Genomic DNA, 19,167 nt, shown 5'->3' with positions numbered 1-19,167 from the left:
TTAAGACTGTTTAACATTAGTTCATCGTCCATTCCTTGTACTTTAGGCTTAGACAGTTTAGACAGGATATTCTGCCTCGTTGATACCACTTCCATTGGCTGTTTACTTTTCGTGGCAGGAGAGGAACTCTGTTTGATACTATGTGACAAGACAGATATCTCTTTTGGGGGACATCAGTACACAAGGTGTTTTGGTTGTATTAGGCAAAATAAGTGTGTTTTCCCCTGGACAGCTATTTGTTCTCACTATTTCTGTCCTGGCTTTTTCTATGGCTGCATTCAAAGCTGACTTGGTGACAGCTACGCGTTCTTCTGCATTTACTATTACTCAATTAATTAAACCCGTAGCGTTAGTTAAGTAGTTTGTTTTGGTGTGCTAATATGTTCCTTGTCTATTGCCATGGAGCTAAGAAGGCAAAACTACATTCTTCTTGGTCAAAAAGGAACCACCAGAATGATACCAGATTTCTCTCTCTGGACTCTGAGCAGGACTTTCCAGATGAAGGGAAATGGAGGAAAAGAGTACGGGAGACTCCTTGGCCAGGGCTGGAGAAGGGTATCTATTCCCAGAGACTGATCATTCTCTGCCCAGAAAAATAACTGAGGAATCTATGAATTTAGGAACTTTGCAAACAGATATTTGGAAGGAACTACCCATCGGCTGCATAGATTCCAAAAATCTATTGATTGAGAGTAAACTCCAGAGAACGGGGAAATACTCGACTCAGTCTGTCTACTTGAGTGTTCAAACTCCCCTGGATAGGAACTGCTCTCATAGAAAGGAGATTCACCTCTTCCCAGGACATTATCTGTAAAGTCACCTGTTGGTTGATATAAGCTTTTGTAATTAAAATGTCCGTCCTAATCAGCAAGGCTGAACCTTTCAATTGGAGAAGAGAAACACAAAGCGCTCCAGTTGAGTGATTTTCCTCCTTAGCAGACCAAAGTCTCTGAGCAGACAACTTCCCAAGAACATCTCCCCAACCCCGTCTGCTGGCATCTGTAGTAAGAATCAGAGGGTCCGGAGCACAAGGGAGAGTTCCTTGAGCCAACACCTGACACTCCATCTACTATCCCAGATGTGCTCTGTCCCTCAAACTAAGTGAAATGAGCATCCCGTAGTCTACTTAAACTGGGGACCAGTGATGAAGGGTATGAAGGACCACCTGAACCAGGTGATAGCCAGCTCAGGGTATGATGATAACCGTTGCCGCCTGGAAAAGAAAGTACAAGATGAATGCCTGAGTTCATTTCAGCCACTGGCAATCGCTCGGGCCACATCCCAATTCATTGTTTTTCGGCCACTATGCCACCTCGGTTTGGATTTAGCCATATCAAAATCAGTCTTGACCCAGTTGCTCATGAGAACAGTCCAGCAAACTTCGATGCCAGTTCTTCCCTGAACCAGAACAAAAGCAACTTAGGACTGGTTTCGCCTTTGATATGGGCTCTTCAGCAGGGTATAGCTTGGTTCCATTGGCACAGTGAGCCCGGGACACGTGTCTGGACACACCCAATGCACTTAGGGCATCAAATACAAAACAACAAGGTGATGGATGGAAAACTTGCATCAAACATAGCCATTGGCAATCACTTGGGGCCGCATCCCAATCCATTATTTTTCACCCAATATGCCACCTCAGTTTGGACCCATTCATATGCAAATCAGTTGTAACCCTGTTCCTCGTGGGATATACAAAGAAATGCTAAGCACATGTCATAGGTGTATCAACAATTTGTTAAGTGCACGATGTAAGCACAAATTATACACAAGTTATTTCAATTCTTATTTTCTTTCTTCATTCTTTTAGTCTTGCTGTAGACAGCCAACACTTTCGTCGCTTACAAAGGGAAATCGTCCCGCGACTTTCTCAAGGCTATGTCCTTTTTGATAAAGACCTTTCTTTTGTGTTGATATTTCCAACCCACAAAGGGATTCAGTATCTTGCGTGACGTCAATAAGGCAGTCTGAGGGATCCTATTTTGTCCCCAAATCTTGAGCTTGTGAGTCTGACGGTCTCATCCCAAACATTGCTCTCCGTGTAGCTTGAGTACGAGAACAGTGTTCTCGAACTCGAGCTACAAGGAGAAATGTCTTTATCAAAAAGGACATAGCCTTGAGAAAGTCGCGAGACGATTTCTCTTAGGGTTGGTACATGGGCCACACGTTTTTTGCAGTCGCAAATGGGCCTAAAACCCCTTTGCGACCGCAGAATACGGTGGTAAATCTGGACCTATGACACTTAGGTTCAAATCCTGACCTATTAAAAGAATAATTTGGCCTCTTATTCTTGTATTTGCCCAGGCTAGGGGTGGGCGGAATTTGCGGAATTAACCTTCGCAAATTATCGCGAGAATGTTTAAAATTATCGCAAACAAGCAGAAATATCGCGAAGATGCGGAAGGTTTTTTCCGGCATGTTCGCGCGATTTTCTGCATGGTTGCGGGTCGCCAACTTACCCATGTGGCTGCTTGCGGGCGCGGCCATCTTGTTTTGAGTTGTTCTCGCGGTGCATGATCGCGAGAAGAAAGACGTGATCGCGCGACGCATGACGTCACTGCGGGCGCGAACTGTCGCGAGACAGCGCAAATGGCTAAAAACAATACAACATCTCATGGAGAACGCGACCGGATCAAGAAAACTTGTCGGCGAACGCAGGGAATCAGGTAAGGCGATCGCGCGCGCGCGAGAATGTATCATTTTACAGCGCGAGCAAGAAACAAATTATCGCCAAGCTGCGGAAACCGGAATTTTTGACATCTTCGCGCTCTCCGCGGAACGCAAAAATGTCAAAATATCGCAATTTCCGCGAACGGAACGAAATTTTTGCCCAGGCCTAGCCCAGGCCACTCTTTTTCCTGTCAAATTTTCCTTTTGAATTTGAAAGGCTGCATATGGTTCAGGTTTTTGAAGGATTTCTGCAGAACCTCTTCTAACGTTTCTCCAAATAAATTCTGTCCTGAAAAGGGCATCTTTAATGCTAATATCCTCGATGGCCTTTGAACCACAGAGGGAAGACATCGCTTTAGCTAGCCACTGTTGAGTAGAGAATCCCGTGGGAACCTTGATGAAACTTTGTACTCACTAGGGGTGGGGGGAATTTGCGGAAGCGACTTTTGCAAATTATCGCGAAAATGTTAAAAATCTCCGCAAACAAGCGGAAATATCGCGAAGATGCGGAAGTTTTTTTCCGGCATGTTCGCAAGATTTTCTGCATGGTTGCGGGTCGCCAACTTACCCATGTGGTTGCTTGCGGGCGCGGCCATCTTGTTTTCAGTTGTCTCGCGGTGCATGATCGCGAGAAAAAAGACGTGATCGCGCGACGCATGACGTCACTGCGGACGCGAACTGTCGCGAGACAGCGCAAATGGCTAAAACAATACAACATCTCATGGAGAACGCGACCGGATCGGGAAAACTTGTCGGCGAACGCGGGGATTCAGGTAAGGCGATCGCGCGCGCGCGAGAATGTATTATTTTACAGCGCGAGCAAGAACCAAATTATCGCAAAGCTGTGGAATGCGGAAATTTTGACATTTCCGCGCTCTCCGCGGAACGCGGAAATGCCAAATTATCGCAAATTCCGCGAACGGAACGGAAATTTTGCCCAGGCCTAGTACTCACTGCAATCTTCATTTGTCAAAGTGTCAAAGGAATAGTGGCATCTGCATCCTAAGGGAATCCCATCTGGATCATTTTTTCAGAAGTTTGCACCTTTCGCAATCTCCATACATCTCATTATTTACGACTGAGATTCAAGCGGTCCTAGGCTAGGATTGTTGATATGCTTCATCCATTTTCTCTACTCCATCCCGACTGTGAGGGGTCCACTTTTTTTTTGAACGTCCATTAGTAGGCTGTTCTCTATTCAGGCTTTTCACATACCTGTTGTCCTGGGGAAGACCATTGTGATGATTTTACAGAAAGGTATACCTGCAGGGTCACAACACCAACGATATTATCATTAAAGATCCGTATCCTCGCCTAAAAAGCCTGAAGAACTTGCTATTACTCCAATAGGATTTTTTCTTGTTGAGCTGAATAGACTGAGAAAAACAGAATTTATTTTTCAAAACTTTTTTGCACTATGTTTGTCATTCGTTGTTTTTTGGTGTTAGATTCACTTGTTCACGTTGTGTCACCTTGTCACAGACTCACTTGTTTGTTACTTTTATATAACAGCTGTATGTGAGACTTTAATTCTCATTTAATTGTAAAACTTGGGTATATGAATACGAATGTACTGAATTATCGCAGACTTCAGTGTGTTGTGTCAATCATTAACTGATCTCTTTCAAAGTCAATCAATACGAGCACTAACTCATAGATGCTGGGTTGATCATTGATTGGTTTTTATGAACGTATTATACGTGATCACCATAACTTCACAAAAATTGCACTTCCCGATAGAACCCACTGTAGCTTTATAATATTGTATAGACAGGTTCTGAGGGGCACAGGGCAGCCCCATTATTGTTCATGTTGTGAAGGGGAAAGGGCAAGAATGTGCCATATTTACCATTATACAGCACATTCCTGCCCTTTCCTAGCACTGGCTCACTTTTGGCTATTAGGTACTAATGCAGACACACTTGCATCATGTTGCAAGGGTGCCTGCATTGCAGGCAGAGTTGTTTTTGTGTAGAAAGGCACACCTTCCTGCTCCAAAACTATCCTCAAAAACATTTTCCTCAATCTCAGTGTGCAGCACACTTAGAAAGAGGGAACAATAAGGAGAAATAAAGATACATTGTGCCTCTGGTGGGGAGGCATAAAATACTGACTCACTCGCAGGTATACCAATTTTGGTAAATTGGGGAATGTGTCATAATCCATGGGTGGATGTGCTGTAACACCCACGCTCCACCTATGGCACACCTCTTTGCTGCAGAGTAATGCAAGGTAGCGAATGCTCTGACTTGAGTTACTCTAGATTTATCAAACCACTCAGTGCCATGAAAAGTGACTTTGAGTGGCTTGATAAATCTTATTTAGGTTTTGTGTCCCCCTTTCGCGACCCTTGCATGGCGCAAGGGTTACACAAAACCATGATAAATATGGGCCTCAGTATTTTGTGAACTGACTAAACAGTAAATAGATTGGTTTGCAAAATACTACTCTACTTGCAAAAAGTATGTGCATAATTTGTGACCACTGTTTGCAAATTAAATAATGATGCATCAAGACCCTAAACTTTCATAAGGAGCTGAATGCCAATTGTGTTTACTCCTTCTTGCATGGGTATAATAAAACAAAACTAAGGTGTTTAGACAGCAGCTGGGTAATTAGTGACATTCATATGCTACTGATTGGCTACTGGTCAAGTTATGTACACTGTCTACTATTTAGATAGCCACCAGGTGAATAATGAAGTTTCTTTGCAAGGCCACCAGCAATACAGTGCATCATTTCTGCAATTTAGCCAGCTACCAGGTAAATGTTGAAATTTCTTTGCATCTTGCCAGGCTACTGGTAAAAAATTAAAAAATTCTATTATTTAAGTACCAGCCGCATAAATAATGAAATGTATTTGGCCTAATTGTACTTGTCTGCTGTTTTGCCAGCAGCTGGGAAATGAGTGAAAGTGTTTTTAATTTGGTTGACTGCTGGCCAAATAGGGCAAAATCCCTGCTATTTCAACAGATAAATAGTTACGTTTTCTTGTTATTTGCATTATTGCTGGCCAAACAGTACAGAATCTCTACTATTAAGCCAGCAGCCTGGTAAATAGTGATGTTTTGCTGCTATTCACATAACCACTAGCCAAACACTGCATAATCTATACTATTTAGCGAGCAGCCTGGGAAATACTGAAGTTTGTCTGCTATTTGCACATCCACCAGCAAAACTGTGAAGAATCTCTATTGTTTAGCCAGCAGCCAGGTAAAAAGTGAAGTTTCTCTGCCATTTTAATGACCACTGGCCAAATAGTAAATAACCTCTACTATTTAGCCAGAGGCCTGACCAATAACTGTTATTGTTTGACTAAATGTTGTGCTGCATGATGCGGACAGAGGTATGACTGTTAATAATCGGTTTGGTGGGTGATGCCGCACTTAAAAATCTTTAAGCAAGTAAACAATCTCAAACTATTTAACAGCCAATAGGGTCATGCCTCTACTTTTTTAAACAATTAAGAAGGGGTTTCTTAGCATCCCCCTTACTGATAGGCCACCCTGGTGCCAACATAGTAACCATTGGGGTAGAAAGGCATGCAACAGCATTCTCTACTGTAGAATCTGGGGTAATGCTGAATGACCAAGGCAGGGAACGATAGATGTGATACAGAAGGCATTTACTGGATAAGTCCAAAGGTAGAGACCCATGGCTAAGACCAGTCACTCAAGTGCAGGGCCAGTGGAAACAGCCCATTCACCAAGCAAACAAAGAAAACGTTCTACAAGGAATGTAGAACTCCATAAAGCATTCTGAAGTAAACTTAAAGCAGCAGCAACACAAAGTAACAACAACACATTAATAAAGTATTTAAATAAGGTAAGTGTTAGTATTAGCACACTGCATAATTTTTCCTCCATAAAGAAAAAACATTATGTTAAATCATAATCTTTAACCTAAACTCTCTTTAGTGCAGCGTTTGATAGAGTTGATCGAGGGATGTTATGGAACAAGCTAAATTCTTGGGGGATACCCTCCACACTTCTCTCTGCACTGATGTCACTACATCAGAAAACTTGGGTGAGGATTAAAACCAACACTACAACAGTATCTGCAAAAATTACAATGAAAAATGATCTAAAACAAGGCTGTGTATTAGCCCCGCTACTTTTTAACCTCTATATTGTCGACTTGCCTAAACCATTGGCAGGTGCAACCTTGGTTGCCCCAAAACTGGGCACCGTACGACTACAGATCATGCAATACGCCGATGATATTATCATTATGGATCATACAAAAACAGGACTACAACAAGCGCTCACTGCTCTTAACACATACACCATAAAAAATTTGCTTCTGATGAATGAGTCAAAAACTAAAGTTATCATTTTGGGGAAACATCAAAGAAAGAAAATCCTGTCTTGGCGAGTAGGTGGACTACAAATAGCCACCTGCACCAGCTACAATTATCTGGGAGTCTGGTTCAATGAAAGAGCAAATCAAGTGGCCCACCTCAAACATCTTCGGCCCAAAGGAGCTGGGGTTATGCATAGTCTGAGTCGGCACTTGCACAGCTCCACTGCTGAGCCAAATTTAAGGGTCTTATGTGCCAAACTGCTCCCAGCATTGTCTTATGGTCACTTGGCTTTCCCAGGCAAAATGGACTCATTCCTCGTGAATTATCAAACAATGGCCTATAAGATAATATTTTCGGCTCACCAGCATGCAAGTAGGGCCAGGTTGAGACTTGAGCTGGGCCTGGCAAGTGCAGAACTTCACTGCCTAGGCGACTTAATTAAATTTTACATCTACGCTCTGCGTGCATCAGCATCAATCCATGAAAGAACAACTGCAATCATTGTTCACGGACGAACTCTCTCTCTGGTACAGACAGCTGCACTTGGCCATTTCCACACTGAAGATTGAAACCATAAACCTCTCTAACCCAATTATTACCCTGTCAACGTGGAAAAAAACAATAAAAACCCAAATTATCCTAGTGTCATTTGAGAGAGCCATCGCTCGGCTTCCCAAAAAGCCACTCCTCCACTGTCTCCATTTGATATCTGGTTTACCTGATTTTTGCAGGTAATGGAGGCGGTGGTAACATAGTCAGTGAACTGGCCATACTTGTTTGAGATCCTCTCCCCATGTCGGAATAAAATTGACTGGAATTTCCCCAAGAGTCTGGCAGGAACAAGCAAGACAAAAGAAACGAAAATGTATATGTTAGTTGGAAAATGTGGAAAAATTAAAGTCAGCCTTCTATTTAATTTGGTCATCCTGAGTGTGACAAAAACATGCAGCTACCCAGAATCCTCTGAGGCGGCAGTTAGGATAAGGCTAGCAGAGCATGGATGCATGTTAGCGCTCATGGGGCTAGAGCGAGAACACCGCTGCGGAATGCAGTCTCAAGCTCCCTCAGCCGAGCGAACGCTGGAGAAGAGGCTGAAGTGAGGGCTCTGTTGCCAGGAAAGAGCAGTAGTGAGCTCCCACAGCCTTGAGTCAGCTCAAAAAGACAACTGGTGAGTGGCGTGCGGCACAGAAACTCAAACTTATTTATTTATACGTTTTTTATAGCGCTAGCTACACCCGAAGGTATCAGAGTGCTTTAATTATAATGCAAGATCATTAGATTGAAGTATATGCAAAACAGAGACAAAGAAAATCATTCGGTCACAGCAGTAGTTACAGTATGCAGACATAGGAACCGCTTGAGTTAAAAGATGTAGTAGACATAGTGGACCGCGGAAACACTTATTTAACAGCTACAATTGGTCAAGGCAGAGTGGGTGTGAGTTTTGGGAACATAGCTCAGTAGGGTGTGTGTTAAAGTATTTGTTGAGCAGTAGTGAGTGTTTCTAAGGTCTCGTTGGAAACAGGAAAATGAGGGGTTGCAGCGCAGGTCACTATGGAGTGAGATCCATATTGTGGGAGCATTTCCAGAGAAAGAACGTGTCTGAGAGGATTTCTTTTTCAGTTTGGGAGGTATGAGAAGAAGTGCGTTGGAGCTCCTTCGAGATCTGGCTCTACCAGCTTTCGAAAGTTTGTTCTCCAGATGGTTGGGGTTATGTGTGTAAAGGGCTTTGTGGGTGATGCAAGTGGTCTTGTAGAAACATCTTCCTTCGATTGGGAGCCAATTGAGGCTCTTGAGGGCTGGTGTGATGTGCTCAAACTTATTGCAACCTGTTATTAGCCAGGCTGCCATGTTCAGAACTGAACTGAAGGGGGCCAGGTGAGTTTTCGGAGTTCCTGTGAAGATGGCGTTACCATAATCCTGTTTTGAGAGGACGAGTGATTGCACTACCGGCTTAAAATCTACAGGGGGAATGAACGGTTGGATTTTCTTAAGGTGTTTTAGTGTGAGGAGTGCTCCTTTGGCTGAGTTGTTGATGTGGGCTTTCAATGACTTGTTTCCATCCAAATGACATTATTGGTGCATTAGGTCCCAAAGAAGGCCCAATAGCGTAGTAAAAGCAAGCAGAGCCAATAGGAGACAGGCACCGCAAGCACAGTGCACCTTGAGTAGCATGAGAGTAAAACAGCCCCAAATATTACAGCCGCTCTTCACAATAGAATGAATTAATTCAGCCTGTTGGTCCAAGGTTTCAGCGGGCAGAAACTCCATGCTCATATAAAACAGCCAACCCCACTCGTGCTACCAAATGTACTGACAGGGTATGGCTGAATGACCAAGGCAGGAAACTGTAGATATGATTCAGAAGACAAGTATTGGATAAGTCTAAAAGTAGGGACCCACATCTAAAATCAGCTGCTCAAGCGAAGGGCCAGTGGAAACTAAACATTCACCTAGCAACCAGAGAAGAATTTCTACAAGAAATGTAGACCTCCATAAAGCATTCTGAATTAAACTTAAAGTAACCATAACACAAAGTACCATCAACACATTAACACAGTATTTAAATGAGGTAAGCATATGTACACTACATCTACCCACTGGGATCTATGCAGTAGATACGTAGACCAACTAGGTTGCCAATAATCAATCATACGCTTTGTATGTAGTTTTGTGAGCTCCTAGTGCATAAGCACATTCAGTTCATGTCTCCGTCAGTATTGAATAGAGCATAATTACAGAAAGGACCCATTTTTTATAGCCACTGTTCCTAACATATCCTTTCATATTCCACCTAAGAGCTGGCCACTCAGCTGAAAATGTTTGTGGAAATTAGGCCATAGAATAGCTTTTTATAGGATACACCCAGAGATCAAGTGCCATTTTTGGCTAACTTAAAGTCTGTTTCCACTTTACTAGTCAGTGTTTTGATTGTTCTATGCCTTGCATTTTCACATGTTTAATCTACAGGTTGTTAATAAAATCACAAATATTTAATATGAATGTACTCACAATATGTTATTAACAATTTGGACATGACCTACGCTTGTAAATGTACTAAGATGAATTAAAAATATTGTATCCTTAGAAAGATATACATTTTATGGCTTTTAGCTACTTAAAAGATATTATAATATTTACAACATTCATTTGGACTTCTATTTTGTGTTCCATAAGACTGGTCATTTGTAGAAGAATGAGAAATCAGTACCTTGATGAAATGGAGTTGCGTTTTAGAATTTGACAACCAGGGTACATTTCGTAGAAGTTCCTCTGCAGTAGGTGTTGGGATAGTAGTGGGAAACTTCATCAGTTGCCTCATCTTTAAGTGAAGTATCTAAAGAATAATATAAAACGTTTTTTACATGATAAAAATTCATACTTGCATTTCAATTTGTTTAGTTTTCTTTACCTATGAGTCTTCAAGGTTAACCAAGGCATCTTTATGAATGAATTAGTCATGATCATATAGGTTTAAACATTAAGGGGCATATTTATTATAATTTCCTGCAAAGCAGCGCAGCAAGGCAACTTGCTAGGCTGAGATGCGTGAAAGGGAGAGAGCAGAGATGCTTCACATTTGCAAAGTTATAGGGCATTTTTACCCTCTGATTGCGCTGGCATAGTGCGTGCTGCCTAGTGCCAAAGTCAGCCACCATAGTGGAAGGGTGCAAGAATACCTTCCTGCATAAAAAAACACTCCAGAGAGGCATTTTCCTCTTTCTATGTGTGATTCAGAGTGCATCACGCATAGAAAGAGAAAATAGCTAACAGAAAAAAAAATGTTCTCATTGTTACCCCATCCCCTGGGCGACCTTCTGAATTGACACAAATCTAGGTTTACAAACCTTTGTAAAAATGAAAAATCCATGGCTGGATGCATGGGAATGACCATGCTCCATCCATGGTGGAACACCTACGAGCTCAGAAATAAGGAAACATAATGCAAGTCACTGCATTGCATTAAATTTCTTTACAGAGCCCAGCGCATGACTTTGTAAATCTTAAAGAAGCCTTTGCATTTTCCTTGCGTCGCGACAACGCAACTGCTTTGTAAATCTGTGCCTAAATTGTACATTTTACTAGTCTCCTAAACTATTGCATAGGATGAAAGATAATGAGTAATCGCTCAAATACCAAATTCAGCATCAATTGCATGTTTCAGTAATGTATTTTGGAATCAGTATCAGATAAACAATGGACACTTTTGAACAAATTAGGCAATTTACTAAAAATTGCAGCAAATGTAATTGGTGCTTACATACCAAAACCGATCAGTCACTTTTAGTATTGACTTGTCCCGAGCACCTTGATATAAAGTGCATATCTCTAAGAAGCGTATTGCAAATGAAGAGACATAGGTACATGCTTTCCTATGATGTCACCATATAACGCAAACAATTAGATTAATTAATTTATTTTGATCGACAAAGGTTCTGTAACTAATGCTGTCTTTTCAATTTCTTTAAAATATTGTGTCTCCATCCTGCCCGCCCTGGTCCGACTCGGTATCCAATACCGTTGAGCGGAGGGCGGGACAGGTACGAGCCTGAGTGACACACTTCCGCTTTCCCGCTGCAGCACTGAGCGGGTAGCGCTCTAGCCTTGCTGTTACTGGGGCTATTTAGGCGGCGAGGAGGCGAGGCAAAGTGCGGTAAGGCTGACAGTGGCAGTGTCGGCCGACCCCGCTTGATGCCAGGTACAGTGTGAATTCTCTGCTGATGCTGTATTGCTGAAACGCAAAGCCCTATAGCGATATTTTAGAAAGCTTGATTTTAAAGTTGACAGAATTGTATATTTTAAACTGTGCCACAATATTCTCATTCAGGGCTTAGACGCTTATCTTAGGCATTGACAGGGGTTAAAAACTTACGTGTACACTCAGCGCTCTGTGTTACAGCCTGCCCGCCCTGGTCCGACTCGGTATCCAATACCGTTGAGCGGAGGGCGGGACAGGTACGAGCCTGAGTGACACACTTCCGCTTTCCCGCTGCAGCACTGAGCGGGTAGCGCTCTAGCCTTGCTGTTACTGGGGCTATTTAGCCACTCGTCGGGATCAAGCGCGCAGCGATTGCGCGCAGGGAGGCGCCTCTAGACGCGCCGAAGACAAGCCAAAGACCTGCCCGTCTGCGCCCGTCCGCGCCAGGACGGTGCCAGGGGCCATGGCGGTCTCACCTATCTCCCCGCTTGTCCCGCTTCCTGCCAGGATTACCTACTCAGCCCAGGTACTTAAGGATCTACAGATTGTTGATTGTCATGAAGACCTTAAACTTATTGTAGAAGGGCCTTTTACATGCTTACATTGTAAATCCCAGTTCACTACTCTGAAGGGAGAAAGCCCTGATAGATGTGTGAACAGCCATACACCATCTTACAAAACACCTAAAATTGCTGGTCATAAAAACATTCTTTGCAATTTACGCTCTTTACCTAAGCATACCTCTGAAGTATGGGACCTAATCTCTACAAATGAGCCTGACTACTGCTTCATGACTGAAACGTGGCTTAAACCCCTTTCCACTCCCTCCATTACATTGGCCATTCCTTCAGGATACAAAATGATTAGGTTAGACAGACCTAAGAAAATAGGTGGAGGGATTGCTATTGCTCATAAAAATCACATCAATTGCTCTGTTTTGGCAGAACTCTGCACTCCGGACATTGAATTGCTGATTTTTAAAACAACTCATTCCACCAAACAAACCAGATTAGGAGCCCTGGTTTATCGTCCCCCTGGACCTAGCTCCAACTTTGTCAACATATTACTGGAAAATCTTGCGCCATATGTTCAAAAAGACAAAGAATTCTTGCTAATAGGTGACTTCAACCTTCACAGTGAACTTATAAATTGTAAAGAAGCACAGGCTTTTCTTAACGCTCTCTCATTGCTAGGTCTCCAACCACACAATGTGGGCCCAACTCACGTGGCCGGACACACTCTAGACCTGATTATAACCAATTTCCCTAGTGTCACATGCCTTCCCCCTACACAGGTCAGCTGGACTGACCATTTTATCCTTGAGTTTTATACTCCCTATCCTGCAACCACTACCCTCAAAACCACCAATATCCCTGAAATACGGCGGCAATGGCATAAAGTTAATGAGGCCTCCTTTGCTGAGAAATTTGTCCAACCCCACCATGTGATTCCTGATGATATCAATAAAGCTATTGATATGTTTAGCAAAGACATTAAAACAGCCATAGATAAGATAGCTCCATTAAAACAATTTAGACCCCGACCAGCCAAAAAACAAGAGATCTGGTTCTCTGAAGAGCTCAGAAATCTCAAGAAAACAGCCAGGAAATTAGAAAAGATTTGGAGATCTACCCATCTGGTAACAGATAGGAAACATTATTGGGACGCTCTAAGTGTATATCATAAAGCTATCAGAACGGCGCGAAAAACCCATATTACCACTCTTATCACGGCTGCAGACAACTCCCCCAGAGTATTATACCAGGTCCTTCACTCTTTCACCAATCCTACAGCATGTGAGAGTGCAGACACTTCGTCACAACTACTTTGCGACAATATATCGCAATTTTTCTGCAACAAAATCGATCTCATCTATGCTAAAATAGTCAACTCTAACAACAATTTGACTACAAATACAGTCCCTATCTTTCAGGATTCAGAACTTGATAGTGGCCCTCATACTTTAGACCTCTTCCCCCCTATCACTCCTAAAGAGGTGTCCTTGCTCATGACGCAGATTAAAAGTGGAAGTCCTGATGATATCATCCCGGCAAGACTCATGTCCACCTTGCTCGGAATCCTATCTCCCACCATCGAAAAACTTGTTAACTTATCCCTCTGTACAGGTTCTGTCCCCAAGCAGTGGAAACAGGCCTTAGTCAGGCCAATCAGGAAGAACACCACAACTCCATGGACTGATTTGTCAAATCTCAGACCTATTTCGTTGCTGCCATTTTTGGGAAAGCTCACTGAGAAGTATGTAAATCGTCAGTTATCCAGCTACATTGAGAAAGCTGGCGGCCTAGACTACTCTCAATCTGGGTTTAGGCCGAAACACAGTACAGAGTCCACCCTCCTGTCTGTCACTGACGATCTGCATATGTTTCAGGACAAAGGCTACTCGGTAATTTTGGTGTTATTAGACCTTTCAGCCGCGTTCGACACCGTGTCACATAACATCCTCATTGACCGGTTGTCGAACGTAGGGCTCAAGAACAAGGCCCTTGCTTGGCTAAGGAGTTTTCTTACGGATCGGACCCAGACTGTCACCATGGGTGAATACAGATCAACTGAGGTAGAGATTACGAAAGGGGTGCCACAGGGCTCCTGTTTGAGCCCAACACTCTTTAACATCTACGTGGCACCCCTGGCAAGAGTGATGCGCAAATTTGGTTTCATCCCCGTGTCATATGCGGATGACACGCAGCTCCTCTTTCCCTTTCAAAATCTCACCACAGAAATAAGAAACTCCTTCTCCGCTGGCATGAAAGCCGTCGCACAGTGGATGTCCACCAACTTCCTACAGTGCAATGTCAACAAGACGGAAGTAATGCTGTTTGGAGATGCCAAATTACTGTGGACTTCTGACTGGTGGCCATCTGATCTTGGCACTGTTCCGGAGCCCAAACAGATTGTCAAAAATCTGGGGATACGCCTTGATCACGACCTTTCCCTCAAACAGCACAGTAACATGGTAGCTGGCTCATGCTTCCTCACCATCAGCATGATGCGCAGAATATTTCCACTGCTACCGGATTCCTTCAGAAAAACTTTGGTGCAAGCCCTTATATTGAGTCGTATTGACTACTGTAACGGACTGCTCCTTTCTGCTAATGAAGGAGTTCTGGATAGGCTCCAGGTGGTCCAGAATACGGCAGCTCGCCTTGTCCTAAATGCTCCCCCCAGAACAGCATCAAAACCTCTATTACAGAAACTACACTGGTTGAGCATTCGACAAAGAGCCAAGTTTAAGATATGTTGCATTATCCATAAATGCTTAAACGGAAATGGCCCTACATACCTGGAGCAGAAATTTATCCCCTACACTCCCTCCAGATCGTTGAGATCTAGTGAGAATTTTCTGTTGGCAGTACCTCGTGCAAAAAAAACCAGACATGGAGGGAAAGTGTTATCTGTTGCAGGGCCCACACTGTGGAACAAACTGCCTCTGGCCCTCAGGCTCTGCACAGACCATTTAAAATTCAGGAAGCAACTGAAAACTCTGCTGTTTACTGATAAAATCTAGACCCTGCCCCTCATCTGCATATTTATTTAGACTCTATTTGGTATCACAGCGCAGAGATACTCCGGTTGGAGTCGATTCCAGCGCTATAGAAACCCATAAATAAATAAATAAATAAATAAATATGTTTTTATTTGTGATTTGAATGTATTGTACGTTTTCCTTTTTTTATTAAAATAATTCTATGAAGTTGTCTGTTACTAATCTGGAGGAAGCACATGTATCTTTTGTTTAAATAGCAGTCACCTACTTTTTGGATTGCATAGCTTGAAAGCATCATTTTGTTATTTTATGAAATGTGTGCTAGTGATGCAGTTATCCTGGAAAGTGTTGGTTAACTTGTTTTTATAAATATTTGTGGTAGGACTTGGTGATCGTTTAATTACTCCTCTAGATCTAATGAAGTCAGCAGCATTTAACAAATGTTTTATTTATTTTGTTATTCAGTTTCTTTATGAGTTGTTTGTGTCAGTTTGTATATGATGAGGGGACTCTCCCTCTAGTTTGGGAGCTCTAACTAGTCATGTCTGAATACACTTTCAAGTCATCCCTGTATTATAGAAGAGGCCTCAAGCACTTGCAGGGCTCCTTTTGTAATGCTAATTGTGAGGGTGCTTGCTTTGCACCCAGACTACATGGGGGGGAGGGAGTTGTGTGAAACAATATCGTCAACCAAAATATTGATTGCTCATAATATCACCCCCACAAATTGTTTGCCAAAATATCATGACCCTATATGCAAACAACCGAAACAAAAATATTGAGAACAAAAATACTTCTGTTAAAAATACCATAATATCAAACTCAAAATTAAGAAAATATAAATATTAAAACATTAAATACATACAAAACATCAAAATATTGATAGCAACAATATTGAGTACATAAATATAATTTCAATAAAAAATTAAACCAATTAATTTTTAACAAAAGATTACCATTAAAAACCCTATAATGAAAAAGCACAAATAAAAAATAAATAAATATCAAACTAACCAAATTAACAAAAATCCAAGGGGGATATTCTCAAGAACGTGTGATAACTATCGCAGAATTTGCTTAATGCAATTTTGCACATCGCATGTCTATCGCGGGAAAATAACACTGTGTTAAAGTTGTATTCTCAACCCGGCAGCACCATGCGATAGTCCCACGATAATGCGCCAAATAACCGCATTTAAACGAATGCGGCGCCGGAAAAACGCGAAACACGAACGCGAAAAAAGTTGTGATGTGGCCAATCGCGTTACAAAAATCTGCGATAACCAGCGACAGGCCTGCAATTCCCACACGTCATGCGTGAAAATGTACTATAAAAGAAGAACAAAAAAAAAGGCAAAAGAAAATAAACTGCGTAGCACCATGTATGCACCCCGACCGAGTGCAGAGGACAACGCAAAACCCGCAGACCAGCAAGGAACCCCGGGCTCGGGGAAGGCCAAGGAGAAGAGGAAGGCACGGTTCAGTCCGCAGGAAAACAGGATCATCGTTACGGAGGTGATAGGACACTACCAACAACTGTTCAGCACCGCAAATGTGTCATTGGCAACACAAACAGAAATGTAGCAGTCCATCGTGAACAACGTGAATGCAGTCAGAGTGTCAAGGAGGTCAATGGAGGGGGTCAAGAGGCACTGGCATGAAGTGAAAAGCCAAACCAAGCCAAAAGTCGCTGCCAACAGGAAGGCAGCAACAGCGACTGGAGGTGGGAGTCCTGCGCCACAGGAGAAGCTGGATGATCTGGAGGAAATGGTGGCCACAGTCATCAGTGTGGAGACGGTAGCAGGAGGAGTTGGGGGGCCGGACACAGCTCGATAGGACCTGACCCAACAGCAACAGGGTGAGTAACGACCAGAGACTGGGGGGACAGGGGGAGATGGGCACAATAGCACACATGCGCAATCATGTGTAGCACACTGCACACCCACAATGAGTGTGGAACATGTCCCTGATAACCTTGGCACACTGCAGCACACATAGAAACACCAAGTTGGCCCCCCTCCACTATGTGCACAAAGGGGCCCCCCTCCCTATCATCAATCACACAACCTACCTATGCACATGTGCTGAATCCACCTAAGCAGCGGCTTTGTGAGCCACACTGACAATGCAAGTGACAATGCATGACCACTAGCATGGCTGCAGTCAATATACATGACATGGTGCACGCCACACCACTAAGGTGGCCCAGTGTGGATCACATCCCCCACTGAGCAGGTCACACTCTGACACATCCACGTGCACATGCAACCCCTGACGTCAACAACAAAACTGCAGACAAACAATGCACACAAGTACAAAAACTGTCCAAGATCACAAAAGACCCAAGTCGCCAACATCTCTGCACCGTAAAAGCACACAAGTCAAAGGCACACCTCCTCAAAGTGATAAAGGGCCACTAAATTAGAGCTGCAGGGGTGACTCTCCCACAATGCAACACACACACATAGCAATCACAGCACATCAACATTGACGACAATGTGGTCCAAGGTGCAACACTTTCACTACAGAACAGAGGACACAACTGGTGCCGCTTGTGCGTAGAAACTGGCCAATCACATCTGGCATAGCAGGACACTGTGAGCTAAAAATGTACGCGTACAACCTCACATCCGTCATGTAGTCCAAATGTCCACTGTCTCCCATCAAATAGCTATCTCCTCAAAAACAGTCACAATGTACATTGTCATGCAGTCTGTATGTAAACATCTACAATGCGTCAACATACATGGGACACACTGTTAATCTGCATCTCCCCTTTACATTGCAGAGGGACAATCAACATCTCCTGCAGAGCAGATCAGACATCTCTTCAGAGATGAAGAAGAGGACACCCTGGACATTTGCTCAGCCACCCTTCAATGGCTCATGGACGGCCTCCGCACCCCACCCCAGGAGCAGTGCAGCCCAGCTGCATCGAGGTGACCCCACCCCCTGCACAGACCGCACAGCAGGAAGCACCCACCACCACTGCTGGCTCCCAGCACCTCACTGAAGAACACATGACGCTCCAACGCCACGGTTAGACTGCCAGAAGGAGCTGGCTGAACATGTGCGTCTGGGGTTTGAAATCATTGCTGCCAAACTCGATGCCATACGTGGGTGTAAAAGTCCCATCAGGGACCACTTACAGTCCCTAACGGACACCCACAGTCCATTCCATGCCCTACAACAATCCTTGGCTGACCTCGCTGGAGCCATTACTCGGATTCAAGAACTGTCTAGTCAGACAGGCTCCAGCGACGACAGCACAGAGTTGGCACAGATGCAGAGGACAATGGAGAACATGCAGCGGATGCAGGCAGGAAGGATGGCTGCCACGGCTGAACACCAGCGAGATGTAGCTGGGATCTACCATGCCCTGCAGATCCTCATCTTGCCATTGCTGCCACAGAGCCTGTCCCAGATGACTGCTGCTGGAACTTCGACACACTTCTCCGCCCCTTGATGTGTCTGTTGCACATAGTGATGCAGCCATACCAACTCTGACCCCTGATGTGTCTGTTGCACACAGTGATGCAGCCATAACACCACCACACACACCTGGAACACCTGACACAGAAGACATATCAGAGGACGAAGATGTGGATGGTAATGACTCAAAAAAGAGGTTGTAGCTTTCTTCCCTGCCATATGGCCTGTTCCTGCTTGGTTCAGGCCTCTGCATCATGCCCTGGAACAACACCTTCCACTGTCCCTCCAAACACTGTGCGACATTCACCTGGACTCCGACATGGACTGCCATGTCTGCACTGGTTACCAATGACACAGCAATCAGGCCGCGGACTGGACTCTTCCTCTTCCGACTGACTTGTCATTCCCCAAAGGACTCTGGTTGGCACTCCGCAGTGCAACCATGTAATGTGGGGTGTGCATGGCCATGTACTGCTCCAGCTCCGACACTCCACAGTTGTGAATAAAACATTCCAAATCACACAGATGTGTCATGTCTATGTTCAGTCAAGAATAAAA

General features: G+C 43.7%; 1 protein-coding gene across 1 annotated transcript in view; it reads right to left on the bottom strand.

Moving 5' to 3' along the window:
• LOC146860809 (sperm-specific sodium:proton exchanger-like) overlaps nucleotides 1-19,167 on the bottom strand; it is a 5,538,638-nt gene that overhangs the window by 867,359 nt on the left and 4,652,112 nt on the right. The window contains exon 20 of the mRNA XM_085646172.1: nucleotides 10,185-10,310. Coding sequence (XP_085502298.1) covers nucleotides 10,185-10,310 — 126 coding nt within the window. The remainder of the gene's footprint in view (nucleotides 1-10,184; nucleotides 10,311-19,167) is intronic.

The sequence above is a fragment of the Triturus cristatus genome, chromosome 3_1 (assembly GCF_964204655.1).
Source record: "Triturus cristatus chromosome 3_1, aTriCri1.1, whole genome shotgun sequence".
NCBI classification, from domain to species: domain Eukaryota; kingdom Metazoa; phylum Chordata; class Amphibia; order Caudata; family Salamandridae; genus Triturus; species Triturus cristatus.
Note: the sequence above shows the minus strand (reverse complement) of the source record. Positions and strands in the feature narration are given on the sequence as shown.